The sequence below is a fragment of the Heloderma suspectum genome, chromosome 4, assembly GCF_057233095.1.
Source record: "Heloderma suspectum isolate Gila_16-S chromosome 4, 16-S_ref, whole genome shotgun sequence".
Lineage (NCBI taxonomy): Eukaryota > Metazoa > Chordata > Lepidosauria > Squamata > Helodermatidae > Heloderma > Heloderma suspectum.
The window spans coordinates 24,795,712-24,816,185 of record NC_139461.1 but is presented as its reverse complement, the minus strand read 5'-3'; the positions used below and the strand labels follow the sequence as shown (position 1 = coordinate 24,816,185).

Sequence of the window (20,474 nt, the reverse complement as noted above, 5' to 3'; positions counted from 1 at the left end):
TTTGATCAAGTCACCTCCCTTGTAGACCGTGGGAATGCTGTAGACATCATATACCTCAACTTCAGCAAAGCTTTCGACAAAGTGCCCCATGATATCCTGATGAGCAAACTAGCTCGAAGTGGGCTAGATGAAACAACGATCCAGTGGATCCACAGTTGGCTACAGAATCGGACTCAAAGAGAGCTTATCAATGGGATCTTCTCAAACTGGGGAGAGGTAACGAGCGGGGTACCGCAGGGCTCAGTCCTGGGCCCAGTGCTCTTCAATATTTTTATGAATGACTTGGAGGAGGAGGTGCAGGGAATGCTGATCAAATTTGCAGATGACACAAAATTGGGAGGGATAGCTAATACTTTGGAAGACAGAAACAAAATTCAAAGTGATCTGGATAGACTGGAGCGCTGGGCAGAAAACAACAGAATGGCATTTAATAGGGACAAATGCCAAGTTCTGCACCTAGGAAAAAGAAACCAAATGCACAGTTACAAGATGGGGGATACGTGGCTCAACCACACTACGAGCGAGAAGGATCTTGGAATTGTCGTCGATCACAAGCTGAATATGAGCCAACAATGTGATGTGGCTGCAAAAAAGGCAAATGCTATTTTGGGCTGCATTCATAGAAGCATCGCTTCCAAATCCCGGGAAGTACTAGTTCCCCTCTACTCAGCACTGGTTAGGCCTCATCTGGAGTACTGTGTCCATTTCTGGGCACCACACTTTAAGAAGGATGCAGACAAGCTGGAGAGGGTTCAAAGGAGGGCAACAAAGATGATCAGGGGACTGGAAACAAAGCCCTATGAAGAGAGACTGAAAGAACTGGGCATGTTTAGCCTTGAGAAGAGAAGACTGAGGGGAGATATGATAGCGCTCTTCAAGTACTTGAAAGGTTGTCACAGAGAAGAAGGCCAGGATCTCTTCTTGATCATCCCAGAGTGCAGGACACGGAATAATGGGCTCAAGTTACAGGAAGCCAGATTCCGACTGAACATCAGGAAAAACTTCCTGAGTGTCAGAGCAATACGGCAATGGAACCAATTACCTGGGGAGGTGGTGGGCTTTCCCACACTGGAGGCCTTCAAGACGAGGCTGGACAGCCATTTGTCAGGGATGCTCTGACTTGGATTCCTGCATTGAGCAGGGGGTTGGACTCGATGGCCTTGTAGGCCCCTTCCAACCCTACTATTCTATGATTCTATGATTCTATGAACCTCAAGACTAGACTATTGTAATGCACTTTATGTAGAGATTCCTATGATGTTGGCTAGGACGCTGCAGCTAGGCTGCTGACTGGGGCAGCCTTACCTAACCTGGACCCGTCCAGATGTCTTGGACTTCAACTCCCATCAGCCCTAGCCAGCATGGACAATGGTCAGAAATTGTAGGCGTTGTAGTACAGAACATCAGGAGGGCATCAGGTTGGAGAAGTCTGGCCAGCTGGGAACATATTACACCAGTTCTGAAGGAGTTGCATAAGCTACCAAGCCAAGTTCAAGGTGCTTATGTTGACATATAAAGTAGTGCTGTGTTGAAAATTTCTCCCCTTTTTTCCGACCATTCTCGTTCAATTTAATAGAAGAGAAATTGCTTTCAAAAAGAAATTAAATGATGAAGAAATTTAAGAGAAATTCTCATGGGCTGGGTTTGGGTTTCTTGGGCTTACCTTATTTAGGTGTCGGAAGAGTGAGCCCAAGTGTCCTGTTTTTCATTGTACAATCATCGCTCTGGCAGCCTGTAGCCTCCTCAGCTTCCTACGCTTCAATTAAAGCCCAGTTTAAGGCACCATGAGGTAATTCCTCCCATAAGGCTTTTTCAGATCAGGATGTGCAGGCAACCCGGGAGGCTAGCTATGATTAGGGAATCTCAAAAGCTCCACAAAAATAAATTATAAAACATCATGAATGAGGCAGAACAAGGGAAGCTTCTTTCATGAGAGGAGAAAAATTCAAGAAATTGGAGGACAGATTTTGGCAGACCACTAACTCCACCTCATCCCTGGAGTTAGACACAACACTGCCCCCGCTGCACTGCGGTGGGTGCAAACTGGGGGCCAGCCTGCCAAGACTGTTGATGCTGTTGCACCCCAAAACCCTTACCAAAAAAGAAAGCAGTTATGCTACCAGCCCTGCCAGTGGGGAGCCCTAGCTAGGAGAAACAGTTGAGAATTTCTCCTCCCCCGGAGAAATTTGGTAAAATTGTCTCCCAAATTTCTCTGCCCACAAGTAAGGTGGAGAATTTTAAGAGGCCATTTGCACAAACCTCTAATATTAAGCCCTATATGGCTTAGGACCCAGTTACCTGATACAGCACCTTCTCCATTATATATCCACCCGGATATTAAGATAGAATGGGGATGCGAGTTTAGCACAGGGCGAGGAAGCCAGGGTGGGAAACTCTTCCCTCCCTACTCCGCACTCACAGTAACTAACTAACTAACTAACTACTGAATACTACAGCTGGTTGGCCACTGTGTGAACAGAATGCTGGACTAGATGGACCCTTGGTCCGATTCAGCATGGCTCTTCTTATGGTCTTCTACCCTCTTGATCACACCACATTTGCCTGGCGGTTAATTTGTGGCAACCTGACAGAGGGTGTTCTCCATACCGGCACTGTGGAACGCCCACCCCCCATGTTCATGAGGTGCTAAGTCATCACCTATTTGTTTACCCAGGTTTTATGATTGAATTTTCCTCTTTTTTCTTTTGCTGTACTGTGTAAACTGTTTATCTCTTACTGTTCTCCCTTGTTTATGGTGTGGGTGTGGGGCGGGGGGGGGGAGGTTCAATAGCTTTGATACCTAGTCTTACTGTTCAAAATAGAGCTTTTTCTTTAAGAACAAACTATCTAATTTCTGGCCTCTTCTGCTGGCAATATATGAGGGAGCCTTAGGAAACAGTCTGGAGAGGAATATGGGTGTTCTGATGAGGGAAATGCTTTATATTGTGTGTGGACTATATTCTGTCTCCAGTCCAAATGAATTCTCTCTCCTGAGTATGAGTGACTCACTGGTCTATGGCTTTTATTTCTTTATTTCTTCCCCCCCACCCCAAAGCCGGGGGGGGGGGGGAGATATGCTCCTCAGGGTCTGGTTCCTTGGTTGCTGTTGCAGAATGCCAATAACAATAGCTAATATCCACCCCCCTGCATGGGCTGCCAACCAAATGAGCCAGATGGAGAACCAGTTGTCTTGGTTTCCAGTGGTGGCCAAGCATCGGTACAAAAAGCTGAGATCAGGGATGTTTGCACAATAAGGATTGTATGATAAGCTTACCAGCTTTTTTCTTTTTGTATCTCTGGCAGAGCTGACTTGCCTTTAACAACCATGTGAGGAGCAGAAAATGAGAGAGTGAAGCTTTTCCAGGTATGCGGATGCAGTGGCTGGAAAAACTTCACCAGCTAGATTTCTGCTTGTTGCACAGCTGCTACAGGAACTAGACATGCATAGTATGGATCAGTCCGATGTCACATCAGCCACATGGAATATTGAAATGGCAATTACACTGTATTTTGGGAAAGTGTTCCTAGAACTGCTTGACACGTGGATATTTTTCCCTACATGGCAATAATATCCCAATTGCGGGGGGGGAAGTGTTCTTAGAAGGCTAATAGTTAGACCAGGGGAGGGCAACCTTTTTTCTGTCTAGGGCTGCATTCCCTTGTGGGTAAACTGTCAGGGCCTCATGTTGGTAGCAGATAAGGCCAAAGTGGGTGGGTCACTTCTTTCCTCTTTCTGCCCACCACCCCTTTTCTCTCTTCTTCTTCTTCCCCACCCAACGGGCCGCCAAGGAATGAGGCAGAAATCCTGCTTAGCACCCTCACTGAACCTGCCCTGCGAGGTAAGTTAGGCTGAGAGAGAATTACTAGCTCAAGGTCACCCAATGAGTTTCACTGAGTGACCCTGAGTGGGCTGTCCTAGTCCCGGTGTGGGGAACGTGTGGTCCTAAGATTAGATGAAGAGCCCTGCTGGATCAGATCAAGAGTCCATCTAGTCCAGCATTCTGTTCACACAGTGGCCAACCAGTTGTTGACTGGGAACCCACAAGCAGGACATGAGCACAACAGCACCCTCCTGCCCATACTCCCCAGCATTTGGTGTACATAGGCTCTAGACGTTGTTGGACTACAACTCCCATCAGCCTTAGCTACAATGGTATAGTGGAGCCAGGGCTCACAGGAATGCAGCACCAACACTTTGATTAGCAGGGACTCTGATGTCATCTGCCACTCCCACCCCTCTTAGACTTCTGTGTTCCTTCTGAGCGTAGCCGCACACCTCACAGTAGCTGGGGGGAAATGAATTTTCCCAGCAACAATATATTGTTCTCTGTTGTAATGCAAAGTATTTTGGGGTGGAATGGACATTTAAGACCCATTAGCTTTACAAAAGACCTGCTCCTGGCCTGGTCCAGTTGAAAACTGCGAGGACTGCTTTGTTGATATGGATCAAAGCAGCTGCCTGCATTTGGGGGGCTCTCCTTGGGGGCATAGCTATGGGGACTGTCATGATGAGTGCCTGCATTTCAAAATTTACTACTACACCACTGCTTAGCCAGCATAACCAACGGTGAGGGATGATGAGAGTTGCAGTTCAACAGTATCTGTAGGGCCACATGTTCCCCATCCCTGCCCTAGTACATCGTTTTAACCACTTGGACCTTCTTACCCAGTCGTAGCTCAGCTAGAAGGGAGGATGACATTTTGAAAGATAAGGAGCTATATCATTGGCCCGCCCCGTCTATGCGGCTTCTGCATTGAAAATATAATTGGTGCCGCATGGGAAGAAGCCACAGGGCAATGGCTCTTGTGCCACTGCTGGTCCCAGTCTAATTGACCTTTGGTTTAGTTCAGATAGGATTGTTTCATCTAGGCCACTCAGTTTACTGTGGATAATATGGTGTCATCTAGGCTGCTTAGTATCAATGCCCCCTTGAAAATAAAGCCCCGTTTCTAAAAGGTGTGCAGGATTTAGATGAATTTGGTTTGGGGGTTGGTTAGAAATCATGCAAGCAAGCAAGCAAGCAGGTTTTGTATGCTGATGCTAATAACTTAGCTGATGCTTATAGCTGGTCTGCTTCCTTGCCCATTTATGCTAGCTAGCTTGGAAACCTAGGGGAGGAGACCTCTTCTCCTGGAAATTTCTGTTGGGAGACCCTGACAAAGGTGTAAGGCTACTATTTGCAGGCTCTGATGCCTTGATGAGATGCTGCCGTTTTGAAAGCTGTTTGTGAGAGAGATCCTCTGATCTTCACTGACATCCCTGGAGAAGGACTCTAGAATGAGATGTGGCAACCACTCTCAAGCCATAAGGTGTGATCTACTGAAATTTGGCATCAGGCTCTGAGAACTGATGGGCAGGTTGCGGGGGGGGGGGACCTTTTGCTTTCTTGATATGCATTTGCCCCTGATCAGATGGAGCCTTGACATTCTGAGCATTGGGCCATCCTCTCTGCCATCAAGGCAGATGTCTGCAGTGAGGAGGTCAATAGCGCTAGTGGTTTTATTCCCACTGACAGCAACAAGTAGGCAGTTAGTGAATGCCTAGGCTGCTTTGAAATGCATTTCCAGAGGCCATAAAGGACTTGTGCCCTATTTATCCCTTCCTCTTACTAGCAGGAGGTCAGCTAAGATAAAAGTCAGGGGGGGAAGGGGGATTCCCTTTGTTTTCTGTGCCACTAAGGCAGGTTCACTGATGGTGGTACAGCAGAATATTTCTGCCTTGTTGTCTTATCAGCCAACATGGTCCTAGCACAGTAGTTCCCAACCAGCAGCTCTCCAGATGCTGGACTACACCTCCCATCTTCCTTATTTGTCATGCTGGGGATAACGGGAGTTTTAGTCCAACTACATCTGTAGTTAGAGCAGCCTTGCCCAACCTGGTCCCCACTAGATGTTTTGGAATCTATGATTCTACAACTTCAGTTCCCATCAGCCCCAGCTAGTATGGCCAATGGTAAAACCACACATGTGGAATGTGAGTCAGCTCTTTAGGAAGATGCCCTGATTATGCTAGGGGTTGTTGGCACTCATGTAACTTTCTTCAACAACCTCTAGTTCACTCCTTAAGGCAGGAGTCTTGAACCTTGTTCAGCCTGAGAGACGAATTCCATTTCAGACATGCTCTTGGGGTTCGCATTCCAGGGTTGGGCAGGACTGAAGGCAAAAGGGGTGAGACCCAAAATGGCAGCATATTTTACCTTAAAGCCCTAACTTCCAGCAACAAAATCTTAAGAGAGGTATTTCAACCTTTTAGAAGGGGGGGGGGATGCACAAACACTGTGAAACCACCAAATGATTGGTGGTTGGGGGAAGATGCATGGCCATATGAGGAATCCTGGAGGGCCAGATTTGGAACCCAGGCCTGAGGTTCTGCACTCCTGCCTTAAAGGTGTAAAACACTGGTTCTTGAACTGTTCTTGGAATCCCAGAGGTTCCTTGAAAGTTTATCAGGGGTTGCTCAATGAGAAGACCAAAATGGCAGACAAGCCTTCCTGGAATAGCAGCCTGCTTGCTGATCCTGTCACACCTCTTTCCCAGGGATCCATTAAGAGTGTTCTAGGCAGGACCACTCTCCATGCACTCAGAGTGAATCCCAGCACTCCACATTAACTATGCGCACCCAAAAGCATCCCCCGGAATCTTCTGCAATGAAGGAGAGTTCCACAGAGACATACGAGGCACACGCAGCAATGTGGAAAGAATTCCCAAAATGTAGGGAAATTGAAAACCAAATGGTGAAAACTGAGAACTTCTGGAATTGATATTAGTTCCAAGCTGGGGTGGGTTGTCCAGATTTAACTGGCTGTGTATACAGGCCTTGTACATCTATAATGCACAGCCTTATTTTGCATTTTAATAGGAGTGTGATCAGTGCCATTACAAGGCATTGCCTCACCCACCAGTGAAAGGCAAAATGGTCTGCAGTGATGTGTATCAGAGCCCTTAGACACAAGAACTCTGTAGGTGGCACAATTATTTTGAGCTCTCCAGTCCTCACTAGAAAGTAGAACTTAGAAATATCTTGGTGTTTTAATAGGCACCATTAATTAATCCAACGCTGCTTTCACTCAAAACATTTTTGGTCAATTACATTTCCCAGTCCAGTTTCTCTCCAAGCAATGTACTAACTAGACTGTCTCCAGACAGAATTCTTCTTGGTAGTCAAACTTTCTTTAAGGGAGTTTTCTCTGTTATGCAGCAGTTCCTGTCTCATTGGTGGTACATTGAGCAATCCCGGTCTCAAGCCTGGTACATCCCAGGAGAAATAGAACAGAGTGACTAACTTCATTCCATTGATTTCAGTGAACCTAGGATAAATATGACTAAGGGCTGGATCCAGCCCCGGTATTGGGACAAGGCAGATAAGAGTCTGGGGTTCATTCAAAGGAGCTTCTTCAGTCTTCCTGAGCAGAAATGGTTGGGTAGAGTGTCCTTTACAAAGATCACACCCTCCATACTCCCTTATTCAGTGCAAGGGAATATGCAACATGGACTACTTTTGCCTCAGCACAGGGATGCAGCAAAGGTAACTTTGCAGCAGTTCTAATTTCCAGTCAAGTGACAATGTAGAAAGAGGATAGAAGTTAAGTGCTCTACTAATGAAGATAATGGGCTGGTAATGCTGTTTGGGTGTAAAAGGGAGGTGTGAACATACTTTAACTGTGCACGTCCTTCTTCGCAGGTGTCATGCAGCCCAACTTGTGTCGTGGCCAGAGCTGAAGGCCATGGCTGCCACTAGAATTGTTTAGGATACTTCCCGGGCAACTTCACTTCTGGAAAAGCTAAAACCCATCTCAGAGAGCATCTTTAGGGCTTGGTCTGAAAGAAGACATTGCTGCTACTGAGGTTACTTGCACAGCTACCATGGCTAGCAAAAGGAAGTCAACAACACCATGTATGGTGCGAGCATCTGGAGCAATGGAGCAGGGGGTTCCTAAAGACTCTCATGCAGGAAGGGCACCCAGCAGTCCAGGTCAGGACTCAGCAGATGCAGGTAAGGAGAACTGCGAAAATGACTGTGAGGTGATCGAGGGGAAATCTTCCCCAGCCAACCCAACAAGGAAACCTCTTGGTGGTTATGAATGTAAGTACTGCCCTTTCTCCACCCAGAATCTGAATGAATTCACAGAACACATAGACACGCAACATCCAAACGTGATTCTCAACCCCCTCTATGTATGCGCTGAATGTAACTTTACAACCAAAAAGTATGATTGCTTATCGGAGCACAATGCAAAACTCCACCCGGGAGAAAACAATTTCAAGCTTAAGTTAATCAAGCTCAACAATCAGACTGTCCTAGAGCAGTCCATTGAGGTAACAAGCAACCCAGTTGCTGCTGAAATCCCTGAATACGAGGTGGTTCCAGTTGGAGTGAGCGGTGCAAACAAACCGCTGCCGATTATTAACATCGGAAAGCCTAAAGGCGAGGCTAAGAAAATTTCTATTGACAACCATCTGGATGGGATTCCCCATCTTGTTACTGAAAGTACTGCGCCTATTGCATGCATTAATGGAGCAGAGCTTCTCCAAGATATCCTGGCTCATGTGATGCCCTCTGTACAGCTCCCGCCAAATATCAACCTTGTTCCCAAAGTCCCTGTACCACTGAATAGTGCCAAATACAATTCCGCCCTGGATACTAATGCAACTATGATCGATTCCTTCAACAAATTTCCATATCCGACACAGGCAGAGTTGTCATGGTTAACGGCAGCATCCAAACACCCAGAGGAGCAGATCCGGATTTGGTTCGCCACTCAGCGTTTGAAGCATGGCATCAGCTGGTCTCCAGAAGAGGTCGAAGAGGCAAGGAAGAAGATGTTCAACGGTACCATCCAGTCCGCGCCTCAGACCATCACTGTTCTGCCCGCGCATGTCACTGCCGCAAAAATGCCACAGCCCCTTATCCAAACAGCTGTGCCTTGTCAGATACTCAGTCAGACTGGCCTGGTTTTGGCACAAGTATCAAATGGATCAAATGTTTCCCCAATTACCCTTGCTGTTGCTGCCAATCAAGGGCAGAAACGGAGCACACAGACCCAGCCGGCTGTCCCAGAAGCCAAGCGTTCACATGTTGTCCCTGCGGACGTCTTGCCCAAACAGAACACCCCTGCAACGCCTACAAGCACGACAACAGCGCCATTATCTGCTGTGCCGCTGATTTCATCAAATGACCGCAAGAAGACCAAGGAGCAGATAGCAGCCCTGAAGGCGAGTTTCATTGTCAACCAGTTTCCTGACAATGCAGAGATTTACAAGCTGATAGAAATCACAGGTCTCTCCAGGAGTGAGATCAAGAAGTGGTTCAGTGACCACCGATACCGAAGTCAACGGGGGATTGTCAATATCACGAGTGAGTCCATAGCTAAGGACCAGATTGCCCTTGCTGCTGCGCGGCAGGGGCGTGTTCACGGTCCATACCCAGACTTCACTTTCCAGAAGTTCAAAGGAAAAACCCAACAACAATTTGGGATCCTCGAAGAAAGTTTCCTGAAGAGCTCTTTTCCAACACAAAGTGAGTTGGAAAGACTTAGGACTGAAGCCAAGATGAGTAGAAGAGAGGTTGAATCCTGGTTCACAGAGCGAAGAAAACTCCGGGATAACATGGAACAAGCAGTCTTGGACTCAATGGGGCCAAGCATAAAGAATGAGGAGCAAGGGGCTTCCAATGGTGCAATAAGTCAAACACCACAATTTCACATATCCCAGGTACCGACATCTTTGTCCCGACGCTCCTCAGCCTTTGCCACAAGTAGCCAAGAGCAGGTCCACTTACTGAAGAGCACGTTCGCAAGAACTCAGTGGCCATCCCCACAGGAATATGATGAGCTGGCGGCTCAAACAGGACTCACTAGGACGGAAATTGTTCGCTGGTTTAAAGAGAACAGGAGCTCTCTAAGAACTGGGACACTAAAATGGTTGGACCAGTACCAGCAGCAGTACGTCATCGATGGGTATAACGAAACAAAGAGGCCAGTGCCCACTGGGAGTCTAAAGAACAGTATTGATAAGGTTCAACTGCCTCACAAGGATTATCAGAAGCTGGAGAAGCAGAATGTAGAATGTATGGAGAAATCAGAATGCCACAGTCAAGAAAGCCAGGGCACTGATGAGAACCAGGACGCCAGCAACGTGAATTGGGTGGAAGTCACCATTGACGATGATGATGCTGCTTCAGACTGTATGGATAGTTGGAGTCAATCAGTGCCTGAACGCAAAGCAGATTTTGATTCTGAAAGTTTATCTGGTGACAACTCTCATACCTAGACAGGTAATGATGCTGATGGTTTGTTTTGTCTCACCTAACTTTGACCCTGGTCCTTCTTTTCAGCTACCTTGCTCACTATTCCATTTCCAGTTGCCAATACATTTTGAGCAGAAAGCTCTTCTTTGGGGATGTTGTTGTTGTTCAGTCGTTCAGTCGTGTCCGACTCTTCGTGACCCCATGAACCATAGCACGCCAGGCCTTCCTGTCCTGCGCTGTCTCCCGGAGCGTGCTCAAGTTCATATTCATTGCATCCGTGATGCTATCTAGCCATCTCATCCTCTGCCGTCCCCTTCTCCTTTTGCCTTCAGTCTTTCCCAGCATCAGGGTCTTTTCCAGGGAGTTTTCTCTTCGCATTAGGTGGCCAAAATATTGGAGCTTCAGCTTCAGTATCTGTCCTTCCAATGAACACTCAGGGTTGATTTCCTTTAGGATTGACTGATTTGACCTCCTTGCAGTCCAGGGGACTCGTAAGAGTCTTCTCCAGCACCACAGTTCGAAAGCATCAATTCTTCGGCGCTCAGCCTTCCTTATAGTCCAGCTCTCACAGCCATACATTACTACTGGGAAAACCATAGCTTTGATTAGACGGACCTTTGTCGGCAAGGTGATGTCTCTGCTTCTTACTATGCTGTCTAGGTTGGCCATAGCTTTCCTCCCAAGGAGCAAGCGTCTTTTAATTTCATGGCTACAGTCACCGTCTGCGGTGATCTTGGAGCCCAAGAAAGTAAAATCTGTCACTGCTTCCATTTCTTCCCCTTCTATATGCCAGGAAGTGATAGGGCCAGATGACATGATCTTAGTTTTTTTAACGTTGAGTTTCAAACCAGCTTTTGCACTCTCCTCTTTCACCCTCAACAAGAGGCTCTTGAGATCCTCTTCGCTTTCTGCCATTAGGGTGGTATCGTCTGCATATCGGAGGTTGTTGATAATTCTCCCGGCAATCTTAATTCCGACCTGTGATTCATCCAACCCGGCATTTCTCATGATGTACTCTGCATATAAGTTAAATAAGCAGGGTGACAATATGCAGCCTTGTCGTACTCCTTTCCCAATTTTGAACCAATCGGTTGTTCCATGTCTGGTTCTTACTGTTGCTTCTTGACCCTCGTACAGGTTTCTCAGGAGACGGGTAAGGTGGTCTGGTATTCCCATCACTTTCAGAATTTGCCACAGTTTGTTGTGATCCACACAATCAAAGGCTTTAGCGTAGTCAATGAAGCAGAAATAGACGTTTTTCTGGAATTCTCTTGCTTTCTCCATGATGCAGCGAATGTTGGCGATTTGATCTCTAGTTCCTCTGCCTCTTCGAAACCCAGCTTGTACTTCTGGTAGTTCTCGGTTCGCATACTGCTGAAGCCTAGCTTGTAGGATTTTGAGCATCACCTTGCTGGCATGTGAAATGAGCGCAATTGTGCGGTAGTTTGAACACTCTTTGGCGTTGCCCTTCTTTGGAATTGGAATGTAAACTGACCTTTTCCAGTCTTGTGGCCACTGTTGAGTGTTCCAGATTTGTTGGCATATTGAATGCAGCACTTTAACAGCATCATCTTTTAGGATTTTAAATAGCTCGGCTGGAATACTGTCATCTCCGCTAGCTTTGTTGTTACTAATGCTTCCTAAGGCCCACTTGACTTCACTCTCGAGGATGTCCGGCTCAAGTTCAGTGACCGCACTATCATGGCTATCAGGGACATTCAGATCTTTCCTGTATAGTTCTTCTGTGTATTCTTGCCACCTCTTCTTAATCTCATCTGCTTCTGTTAGGTCCTTGCCTTCTTTGTCCTTTATCATGCCCGTCTTTGCACAAAACGTTCCCTTGAGATCTCCAATTTTCTTGAAGAGATCTCTAGTCTTCCCCATTCTGTTGTTTTCCTCGATTTCTTTGCATTGTTCATTTAAGAAGGCCTTCTTGTCTCTCCTTGCTATTCTCTGGAACTCTGCATTCAGTTGGGTATATCTTCCCCTTTCTCCCTTGCTTTTCGCTTCCCTTCTTTCCTCAGCTACTTGTAAAGCCTCATCAGACAGCCACTTGGCTTTCTTGCATTTCTTTTTCTTTGGGACGGATTTCGTTGCTGCCTCCTGAACAATGTTACGGACCTCCGTCCATAGTTCCTCAGGCACTCTGTCTATCAGGTCTAATCCCTGAAATCTATTCCTCACCTCCACTGTATATTCAGAAGGGATATGACTGAGGTCATACCTGAACGGTTTAGTGGTTTTCCCGACGTTCTTCAATTTAAGCCGAAATTTTGCAAGAAGCAGCTCATGATCTGAGCCACAGTCAGCTCCAGGTCTTGTTTTTACTGACTGTATGGAGCTTCTCCATCTTTGGCTGCAAAGGACATAATCAATCTGATTTCGATATTGACCATCTGGTGACGTCCATGTGTAGAGTCGCCTCTTGTGCTGTTGGAAAAGAGTGTTTGCTATGATCAGCATGTTCTCTTGGCAAAACTCTATTAGCTTTTGTCCTGCTTCATTTTGTACACCAAGGCCATGCCTGCCTGTTATCCCGGTGATTTCTTGACTTCCTACTTTAGCATTCCAATCCCCTATGATGAAGAGGACATCTTTTTTTGGTGTTAGTTCTAGAAGGTGTTGTAGGTCTTCATAGAACTGATCAACCTCAGCTTCTTCGGCCTCAGTGGTTGGGGCATAGACTTGAATTACTGTGATGTTGAATGGTTTGCCTTGGATTCGTACTGAGATCATTCTATCATTCTTTGGGGATAGTAGCCCATAAAATCACTAGAGAAAAAGAAGTTGCAACATAAGAAGGCGCCCTATGTCAGGTCAAGCTCCTTGTCCATCTAGCCCAGTGTTGCCTACTTTGACCGAGAGTGGTTCTCCAGGGCCTCCATCAAAGGTATTTCGCCTCACCTGCAAATTTTTTAGCTGGAGATGTTACGGCAGAGATGGGGAACCTCCCTCAGCCCAAGGCCCAAGTTCAATTTTGGAGCGCCTCTTGGGGGCTGCATTCCAGTGGTGGGCAGGGCCAAAGGCAAAGGGGGTGGGGTCACAGGCAAAAGGGATGAGGCCTAAAATACAAGCATATTTTAGCTTAAAGCTCTTACTGCCAGTCTTAGGAGAGGCATTTCAACCTTTTAGAATGGGGGGAAAACTGCACAAAAGCCAGGCAACCACCACATTATCAGTGGTTGGGCAAAAGGGGGTATAGCCATATGGGAAACACTGAAGGGCCAACTTGGGACCCCAGCAGGGCCAAATTTGGCCCCTGGCCTGAGGTTCCCCACCTCTTTGCTAGGGATTGAACCTGGGACCCTCTGCATGCAAAGTAGGGGGGGTTAACCTAGTGGTAAACACACACCCCCGCTCAATTTGCCTATTCTGTATGCTTCTACTTAAGACAAACTGAGCTAGGCAAACTTTATATTGAGAAGAAATACTTTAGAATAAGAATAGAATAGAATAGAATAGAATCATAGGGTTGGAAGGGGCCTACAAGACCATCAAGTCCAACCCCTTGCTCAATGCAGGAAGCCTGATTCCCAGGCAGTCTACCATCCAAGTACTAACCAGGGCTGACCCTGCTTAGCTTCCGAGATCAGACAAGATCAGGCACATCCAGCCCTTAACTCTTTTCTCAGTGTATATTGTTATCATGCAACCTTGGTCATTCATGTCTACTTGGGCGGAGCAATCTGGCCGGTTGGGGTGGGAGATCCAAAGGCAGAGGAACCGCCTTATCCAAAGCCTTGCCATGTTCACAACTTCTTTGTTTTTATTTCCCTTTTGTTCTGTTTTCCTTTGATGATTTCCCTACGAATTGGAACCAATGGGAAGGCAGTTATGTACACCACCTCTGGGGCTGCCATAAATTTCCCCACCCTCCTATCTTGGGGGCATGTCTGGGGACCAAGAGGGTTTGGATCCAAAGCCTCCCCCATCTGCCCACAACATACTATGCTCATCATCTAAGGCCCTCCTCAAAGTGCCTCCTCTGAAGGAGGCTTGAAAGGAGGCAACATGGGAGAGAGTCTTCTTGGTGGTAACCCCCATTATGGGACAGTCTCCCCAGCGAGGCCCACTTGGCACCAATATTGTTATCTTTCTGGCGCCAGGTTAAGATCTTCCTCTGCTCTCAGGCATATATGATAAAGTTTTTAATTCAGGTCCTGTTGGTTGCAAAAATTGATAGAGGGGTGAGCATGTGTGTGTGCACATGCGTGTATGCATCCACACGTGCGCACTGTCTATATGTTTGTATGTGAACAGTGTTTATATTATCTACAGTATTTTATTTTTTAAGGTTTTTAATCTTTGTAAACTGCCCAGAGAGTTTTGGCTATTGGGTGGTACAGAAATGCCATGCCTCCCGACCTGCCTCGACCAGCATTGGAGCTCTGTCATCAGAGAAACCATCAGAGAGGGAGAGATCTGATCTGTCCCATGGCCCCTGGGATGCCCTTCCAGGGATCATAGCACTGCAGCCTTAATAAGGGAAGTGCTTTACGCTATTTTGTCCTTGCAACAATGCTGTGAGGTAGGTTACCCTTACACAGGTTGAAACTGAAGCTGATATAAAGCAGCTTGCCCAAAACTGCTCAAGGGGTCCACAGTTGAGATGGAACTTGGGCTTAAAAGTTCAGCCCAATGGGTAAAATCACGACTAACTTTAAGTCCCATTTATTTCAGTGGATCTGCTCTAAGTAGGACTTACATTGGGTTTTGCCCTATAGACGCAGACAATATTCAACTCTATACTGGAGAAAACAATCCAGAAAAACGTCCACTTATTTCATATGCTTAGGAGACAGTAGAGCAGTGCCGGATGTTTTTGCAATCCACCTTATTTAATTAAAAAAAAACAATTCAAGGGGTCTCCTGATTTCCCCCAGATATGCTTTTGTACCTTCTAGGTATCCCTGGTCTTTCCTTCACATTTTAACACTCCTCCCTGCTGGAAATACAAACTCATGCCCTCTAGTGGGAAAAGATAAAACTCTGGCATGCTAAACATTATGTAGTCATGCTTTGGGGCCACAATCCAGCATAGAATTAGGCACATGTGCGTTCAATGAACTCAGTAGGTTTGCTCTGTATTAGATAGTTGCCTCTATTCCCCCTGCCCTTTAAAAAGATGGTATTGTTTCTAAACTGGAACAGTTACATGTATTTTAATGCTTTTATTTTAAAGATTTGTATGGAAAGGTATCTTAGAGAGTGGTTTGGGCCAGACAGAAATCTGAAAATTTAAGTGGATTTGCTTTGGAGAGCTCATTAATTTTTATTGTTGATAAAATAACCCTTTATCCATGCCTAGACAGGCACTATTTTGGTTAATAAGGCAGACACCGAGTACAGGGAACAGGAGGGAACATAAACGCAGGAAGGGTAATGGGATGACTTGCATGCACCAGGTGAGTTACGAAGACCATTCTCGATTGACAAACGTTTGGCCTGTTGACATTGAACTGCCTGTCTAGAGATGAATCTTCTCAAACTGAGTCTTTAATCTCCTGTCTCAAAGTGCAATAGCTGTGCTGGATCAGGCCAAAGGCCTATATAGTCCATTAGTAGGGCTGTGCATGCCCCCCCCCCCAATCTGCCTTGGAGGCTGCTTCAGGGCTTCAAAGGCAGGCCCAATTTGGTTCAGGCTGATTCGGGGCAGGGGGGGCTAACCTGCTTTGGCCTCCAGAGCTGAAGCGGGATTCGGACTTCCGAATTTGCTCCTTCCCCCCCCCCCCGATGCGCCATCCAGCCCCAACTCCTTACCTGGGCCCTCTGGGTGCACGCCGCCAGCCATCTTGTTGTTTGGTGGGGGAGCTGCTGCCACCTCCTGGGCCCTCTGGACATGTGCCAGCAGCCGTCTTGTTGTGGCAACTCCCTGTATTTCCAGAAATAGATCCTGCAGGGAGTTGACATTTTTAAAATGCCCCCCCCCCCCCGAACAAGACAGCTGCCAGCACGCGTCCAGAGGGCCCAGGTAAGAAGCTGGGGGCTGGGCAACAGTGGTGCAGCTGGGCGGGCTTCCGGATCACGCCAAAGCACTTCAGAGCGACCCAACCTGCTTTGTGCCCCCTCCGCCTCCGCTTGGAGGCAGCCCGAAGCACCCCACTTCGACTCAGAGCTTAGGCTTTGGGCCAAAGCAGTGCACAGCCCTAGTAAGAAGGTTGCATACATCATCTGCTGGAAACAGGGCCAGATTTAGAAGCAGGCAACCCTCAGACACTGGGCTTGCTGGGGAGGCATGCCAGTCCTGAGTGTACCTGTCATGGACCAACCATCCACTCAACAGCTGGAACAAATAGTACAACCAGTTCGTATGGCATGAATTCATACAGATGTACAGATCCTAGTGTGCAAGTTTCAACATCTGGCACGGCAGGGATAAATCATCCATGTAAATTGCAGAGCTGAGTTGTGAAATGAACTACACGTGCAGTAAAAATTTATTTTAAAGGCGGACAAATGGAGGGGGTGCTTTTCAGTTTTGAACCAAGTAAACAGCCCAAGCATCCTCTAAGAAATAGTGGAACTCGAAGCTTTGGGTCAGTATTTAGTTGCTTCTATTTGACTCCTTGCTGAACTGTTCCTCTTCCTGATGCACCTGGATAAATGTACAACTTTGCATGTCTATACTATTTTGTGAAATAATCACATTCTGTGCATTTTTCTTGTTCATAGGGCTATCATTCAGCTTTCTCGACCTATCTTTCCAGTCTTGGGAGTATGCTGTCACTGACTCTGAGATCAAACAAGGTCTTTGGAAAAGGGATATCCCAAGTTTTGACTCCAGAATCGAAGTCATGGTGGAGAAAAGACAATACTGTGGAGCGTCGCAACAAGTTTCATGGTGCCAAAGTCCCATTAGGGGATTTTTCAGAAAGGGCCGCTGTATATAGGTTCTCTGTAGTGAGCTACTTGCTTCCTCCCAATGTATACTTACATTGCAGAGATTTATTTTTTTTTGCTACCTTTTCTGGTCAGCACATACATTACAGGTCATTGCTGTCTCAAGCTACCAGTTTGGCTTTTCAGTTTTCTTTAGAATTAGTAACCACTGCATCTACTTCTATGATAATTTGGAGACTTCTTGGCCTGCTGCATCTGCTTCTTATGATGAGCGTCTATCCCCATGGAGAGTTTATCTATCTCAACACTTTTACCAAATCCACGCTGGACTGTGGTGTTTGCTCATTTGGTTTTCTTAAGAACCATCTTAATTGCAGTTGGCTCTGTGTTTTGCTCCTCTGCATGAAGAAAACCATTTGTTGCACTGGGAGAGCAGATACCTTAACACATCCTATAATTCACTGTTTGCCAAAACATCTGGACTGGGGAACTCGGGAGATGTTGATAGTACACCTTTGCTTGTTCCAAGCACCTTTTTTCTACTACACATCGTACAATCTAAACACAAATGTACTTTGCGATCGAGGGCTTAAGCTTCCTTATAACTGAACTTGTTCGTAATTCTTTGTTGGTGCAACGACAGAGACTCTCTTATTTTTGTCAGCCTTAGATGCTGTAGTGCACAACATGGTTTCTTGAACCCTTGCCACTAAGTTTTTAGCTTGTTTCCAGGTTCCCCTGAGTGCACTTTTGTTCTTCAAATAACTGCTGAAAGAAGAGGGAGGAAAATGGAAGGGATAACTCTGTCTTGGGTAAACGTTTAAAGGTGACTTTGTTGTGGTTTGGAGAGACTGATCCATTCCTGCCCCCAACATACGCTGCACAAACCTAAAGTTAGGGAGTTTGAATTAATTAAAAAAAACTTTTCTAACTTTTTGCTTTTTATGGTAACAGGCATAATGTTTGGGGTAATTTTTCTCCTCTTGTCTCCAATTGTTCTTTTGCTGTTAGCGCTACCCTTCGTCTTGCGCCTGGCACATACCCAGCAGTATAGCTTCACCAGTTATTGCTCTTATTAAAGGAGCAGCCCCACCTGGATCTGCTTCAAGGGCCATCTGGTCCAGGAGTTCACAACCTGCAGCCCACCAAAGCATTTACTGTGGACCCCCATGAGTGCCCTGCCCCCCCCACCTGTACTCTCCACTCCCTCCCCCAGAGACCCTCATTGCTCTTTCCCCATTGCTGCTGCTGGTGAGGGAAGAGTGCCCAGTATCAAGATTGCTGGTGTGTGTGCAGTAGAGCCAGAATCACATGCCCTCTGTGGGGCTGAAAAGGTTGTGCCCCCCTGATCCAGTCCAGCATCTGATTCCCCCCAAGCAGAGCCTTAAGGCAACAATCCTGCGCCATTACAGGAACTCTGTTCCTTCTAAGCAACGTGTAGCCATAATGATGCATGTACTTAGACCCTAGCCAGTCAAGAGGTAAACTACCAGCTGCAGGATTATAGCTCAGCAGGACGAATGCATGCTTTGCATGCAGAAACTCCCAGGTTCGATCCCTGGCCTGTGCTGTTAGACTGATGGTAAGTGATGGGAAGTCCTTTGCCTGAGACCCTGGAAAGCCAGTCAGAATGGACAGCACTAGGCTCGACGGCCAAGTTGTGTGGCCTAGTGTAAGGCAGCTTCCCAAGCCTTTGGGGCAGAATGTTAGCTCTATGCAGCAAGTAAGAGGTGTTCCCATTCACTTTGAAATCTTCGGTAACGTACGCATGCAGGGCAATGTTCATACTCCATACAGGATGGGGATGGGCGCGTATGGCCCTTCGGACGTCACAAGACTGCAACTCTCATTGTTCCTCAGCATTGGCCATGGTGGCTCGCTGATGGCAGTTACACGCCTGGTGTAGGAAATGAAAACTCATTTGAGCGTGACAGTGCTGCAGTTTATTCAGATGCCTTTCTCCAGCTCTGCTGCTTCATATTCAAAGCTAGGGTAGCTTTAAGAGCATGAGCTGGGGAACCCAATTTAAATCTCCCTTCAACTGTGGAGTCCCAGTGGATTGGGTGAGCCGCTGCCTCTGTGGCAAGCTAGGGGAAAGCACTTACTGGTGCTGAGGCTACACAGGAGGAGCATAGTGTTTAAAGGCGCACACCCACTGCTGGAATGCAGCCTCTGAGAGCCCTCCATTGCCTTGGCGCGAGCAAGGGCTTTCCTAGAGCTTGCACTTCAAGTAATGTCTCAACAGTGCATTGCTGGCCTTAGACCAGGGGCGGGCAACCTGGAGCCCTCCAGATGTTTTGAACTACAGCTCCCATAAGCCACAGCCAGCATGGTCAATGGTTATGGGAGTTGTAGTCCAAAAGTGCCTTCTTGTTGTTCAGTCATTAAGTCGTGTCCAACTCTTCGTGACCCCATGGACCATAGCACGCCAGGCCTTCCTGTCCTCCGCTCTCTCCCGGAGCATGCTCAACTTCATATTCATTGTATCGGTGATGCTATCTAGCCATCTCACCTCTGCCATCCCCTTCTCCTTTTGCCTTCAGTCTTTCCCAGCATCAGGGTCTTTTCCAGGGAGTTTTCTCTTCGCATTAGGTGGCCAAAATATTTGAGCTTCAGCTTCAGTATCTGTCCTTCCAATGAACACTCAGGGTTGATTTCCTTTAGGATGGACTGATTTGACCTCCTTGCAGTCCAGGGGACTCGTAAGAGTCTTCTCCAGCACCACAGTTCGAAGGCATCAATTCTTCGGCGCTCAGCCTTCCTTACAGTCCAGCTCTCACAGCCATACATTACTACTGGGAAAACTATAGCTTTGATTATACAAACCTTTGTCGGCAAGGTGATGTCTCTGCTTCTGACTATGCTGTCTAGGTGTGCCATAGCTTTCCTCCCAAGGAGCAAGTGTCTTTTAATTTCATGGCTACAGTCACCGTCTGTGGTGATCTTGGAGCCCAAGAAAGTAAAATCTGTCACTGCTTCCATTTCTTCCCCTTCCATATGCCAGGAAGTGATGGGGCCAGATGCCATGATCTTAGTTTTTTTAATGTTGCATTTCAAACCAGCTTTTGCACTCTCCACTTTCACCCTCAACAAGAGGCTCTTTAGATCTTCCTCGCTTTCTGCCATTAGGGTGGTATTGTCTGCATATCTGAGGTTGTTGATAATTCTCCCGGCAATCTTAATTCCGACCTGTGATTCATCCAACCCGGCGTTTCTCATGATGTATTCTGCATATAAATTAAATGAGCAGGGCGACAATATGCAGCCTTGTCGTACTCCTTTCCCAATTTTGAACCACTCGGTTGTTCCATGTCCGGTTCTTACTGTTGCTTCTTGACCCTTGGCCACAGTTTGTTGTGATCCACACAATCAAAGGCTTTAGCGTAGT

General features: G+C 46.8%; 1 protein-coding gene across 7 annotated transcripts in view; it reads left to right on the top strand.

Annotated features, from left to right (window-relative positions):
- ZHX2 (zinc fingers and homeoboxes 2) overlaps nt 1-18,041 on the top strand; it is an 83,219-nt gene extending 65,178 nt beyond the window's left edge. For 3 of the 7 annotated variants that reach the window (XM_084848874.1, XM_084848870.1, XM_084848873.1), the window contains 3 exons: nt 3,304-3,364; nt 7,682-10,273; nt 16,919-18,041. In XM_084848874.1, the coding sequence (XP_084705000.1) occupies nt 7,864-10,269 (2,406 nt within the window). In that variant the 5' untranslated portion in view covers nt 3,304-3,364; nt 7,682-7,863 and the 3' untranslated portion in view covers nt 10,270-10,273; nt 16,919-18,041. Of the gene's footprint in view, nt 1-3,303; nt 3,365-7,681; nt 10,308-16,918 lie in introns of those variants that run through there. The other 4 variants (XM_084848872.1, XM_084848875.1, XM_084848877.1 and 1 more) reach the window with 2 other exon arrangements.
- The last annotated feature ends 2,433 nt before the right edge of the window (nt 18,042-20,474 follow it).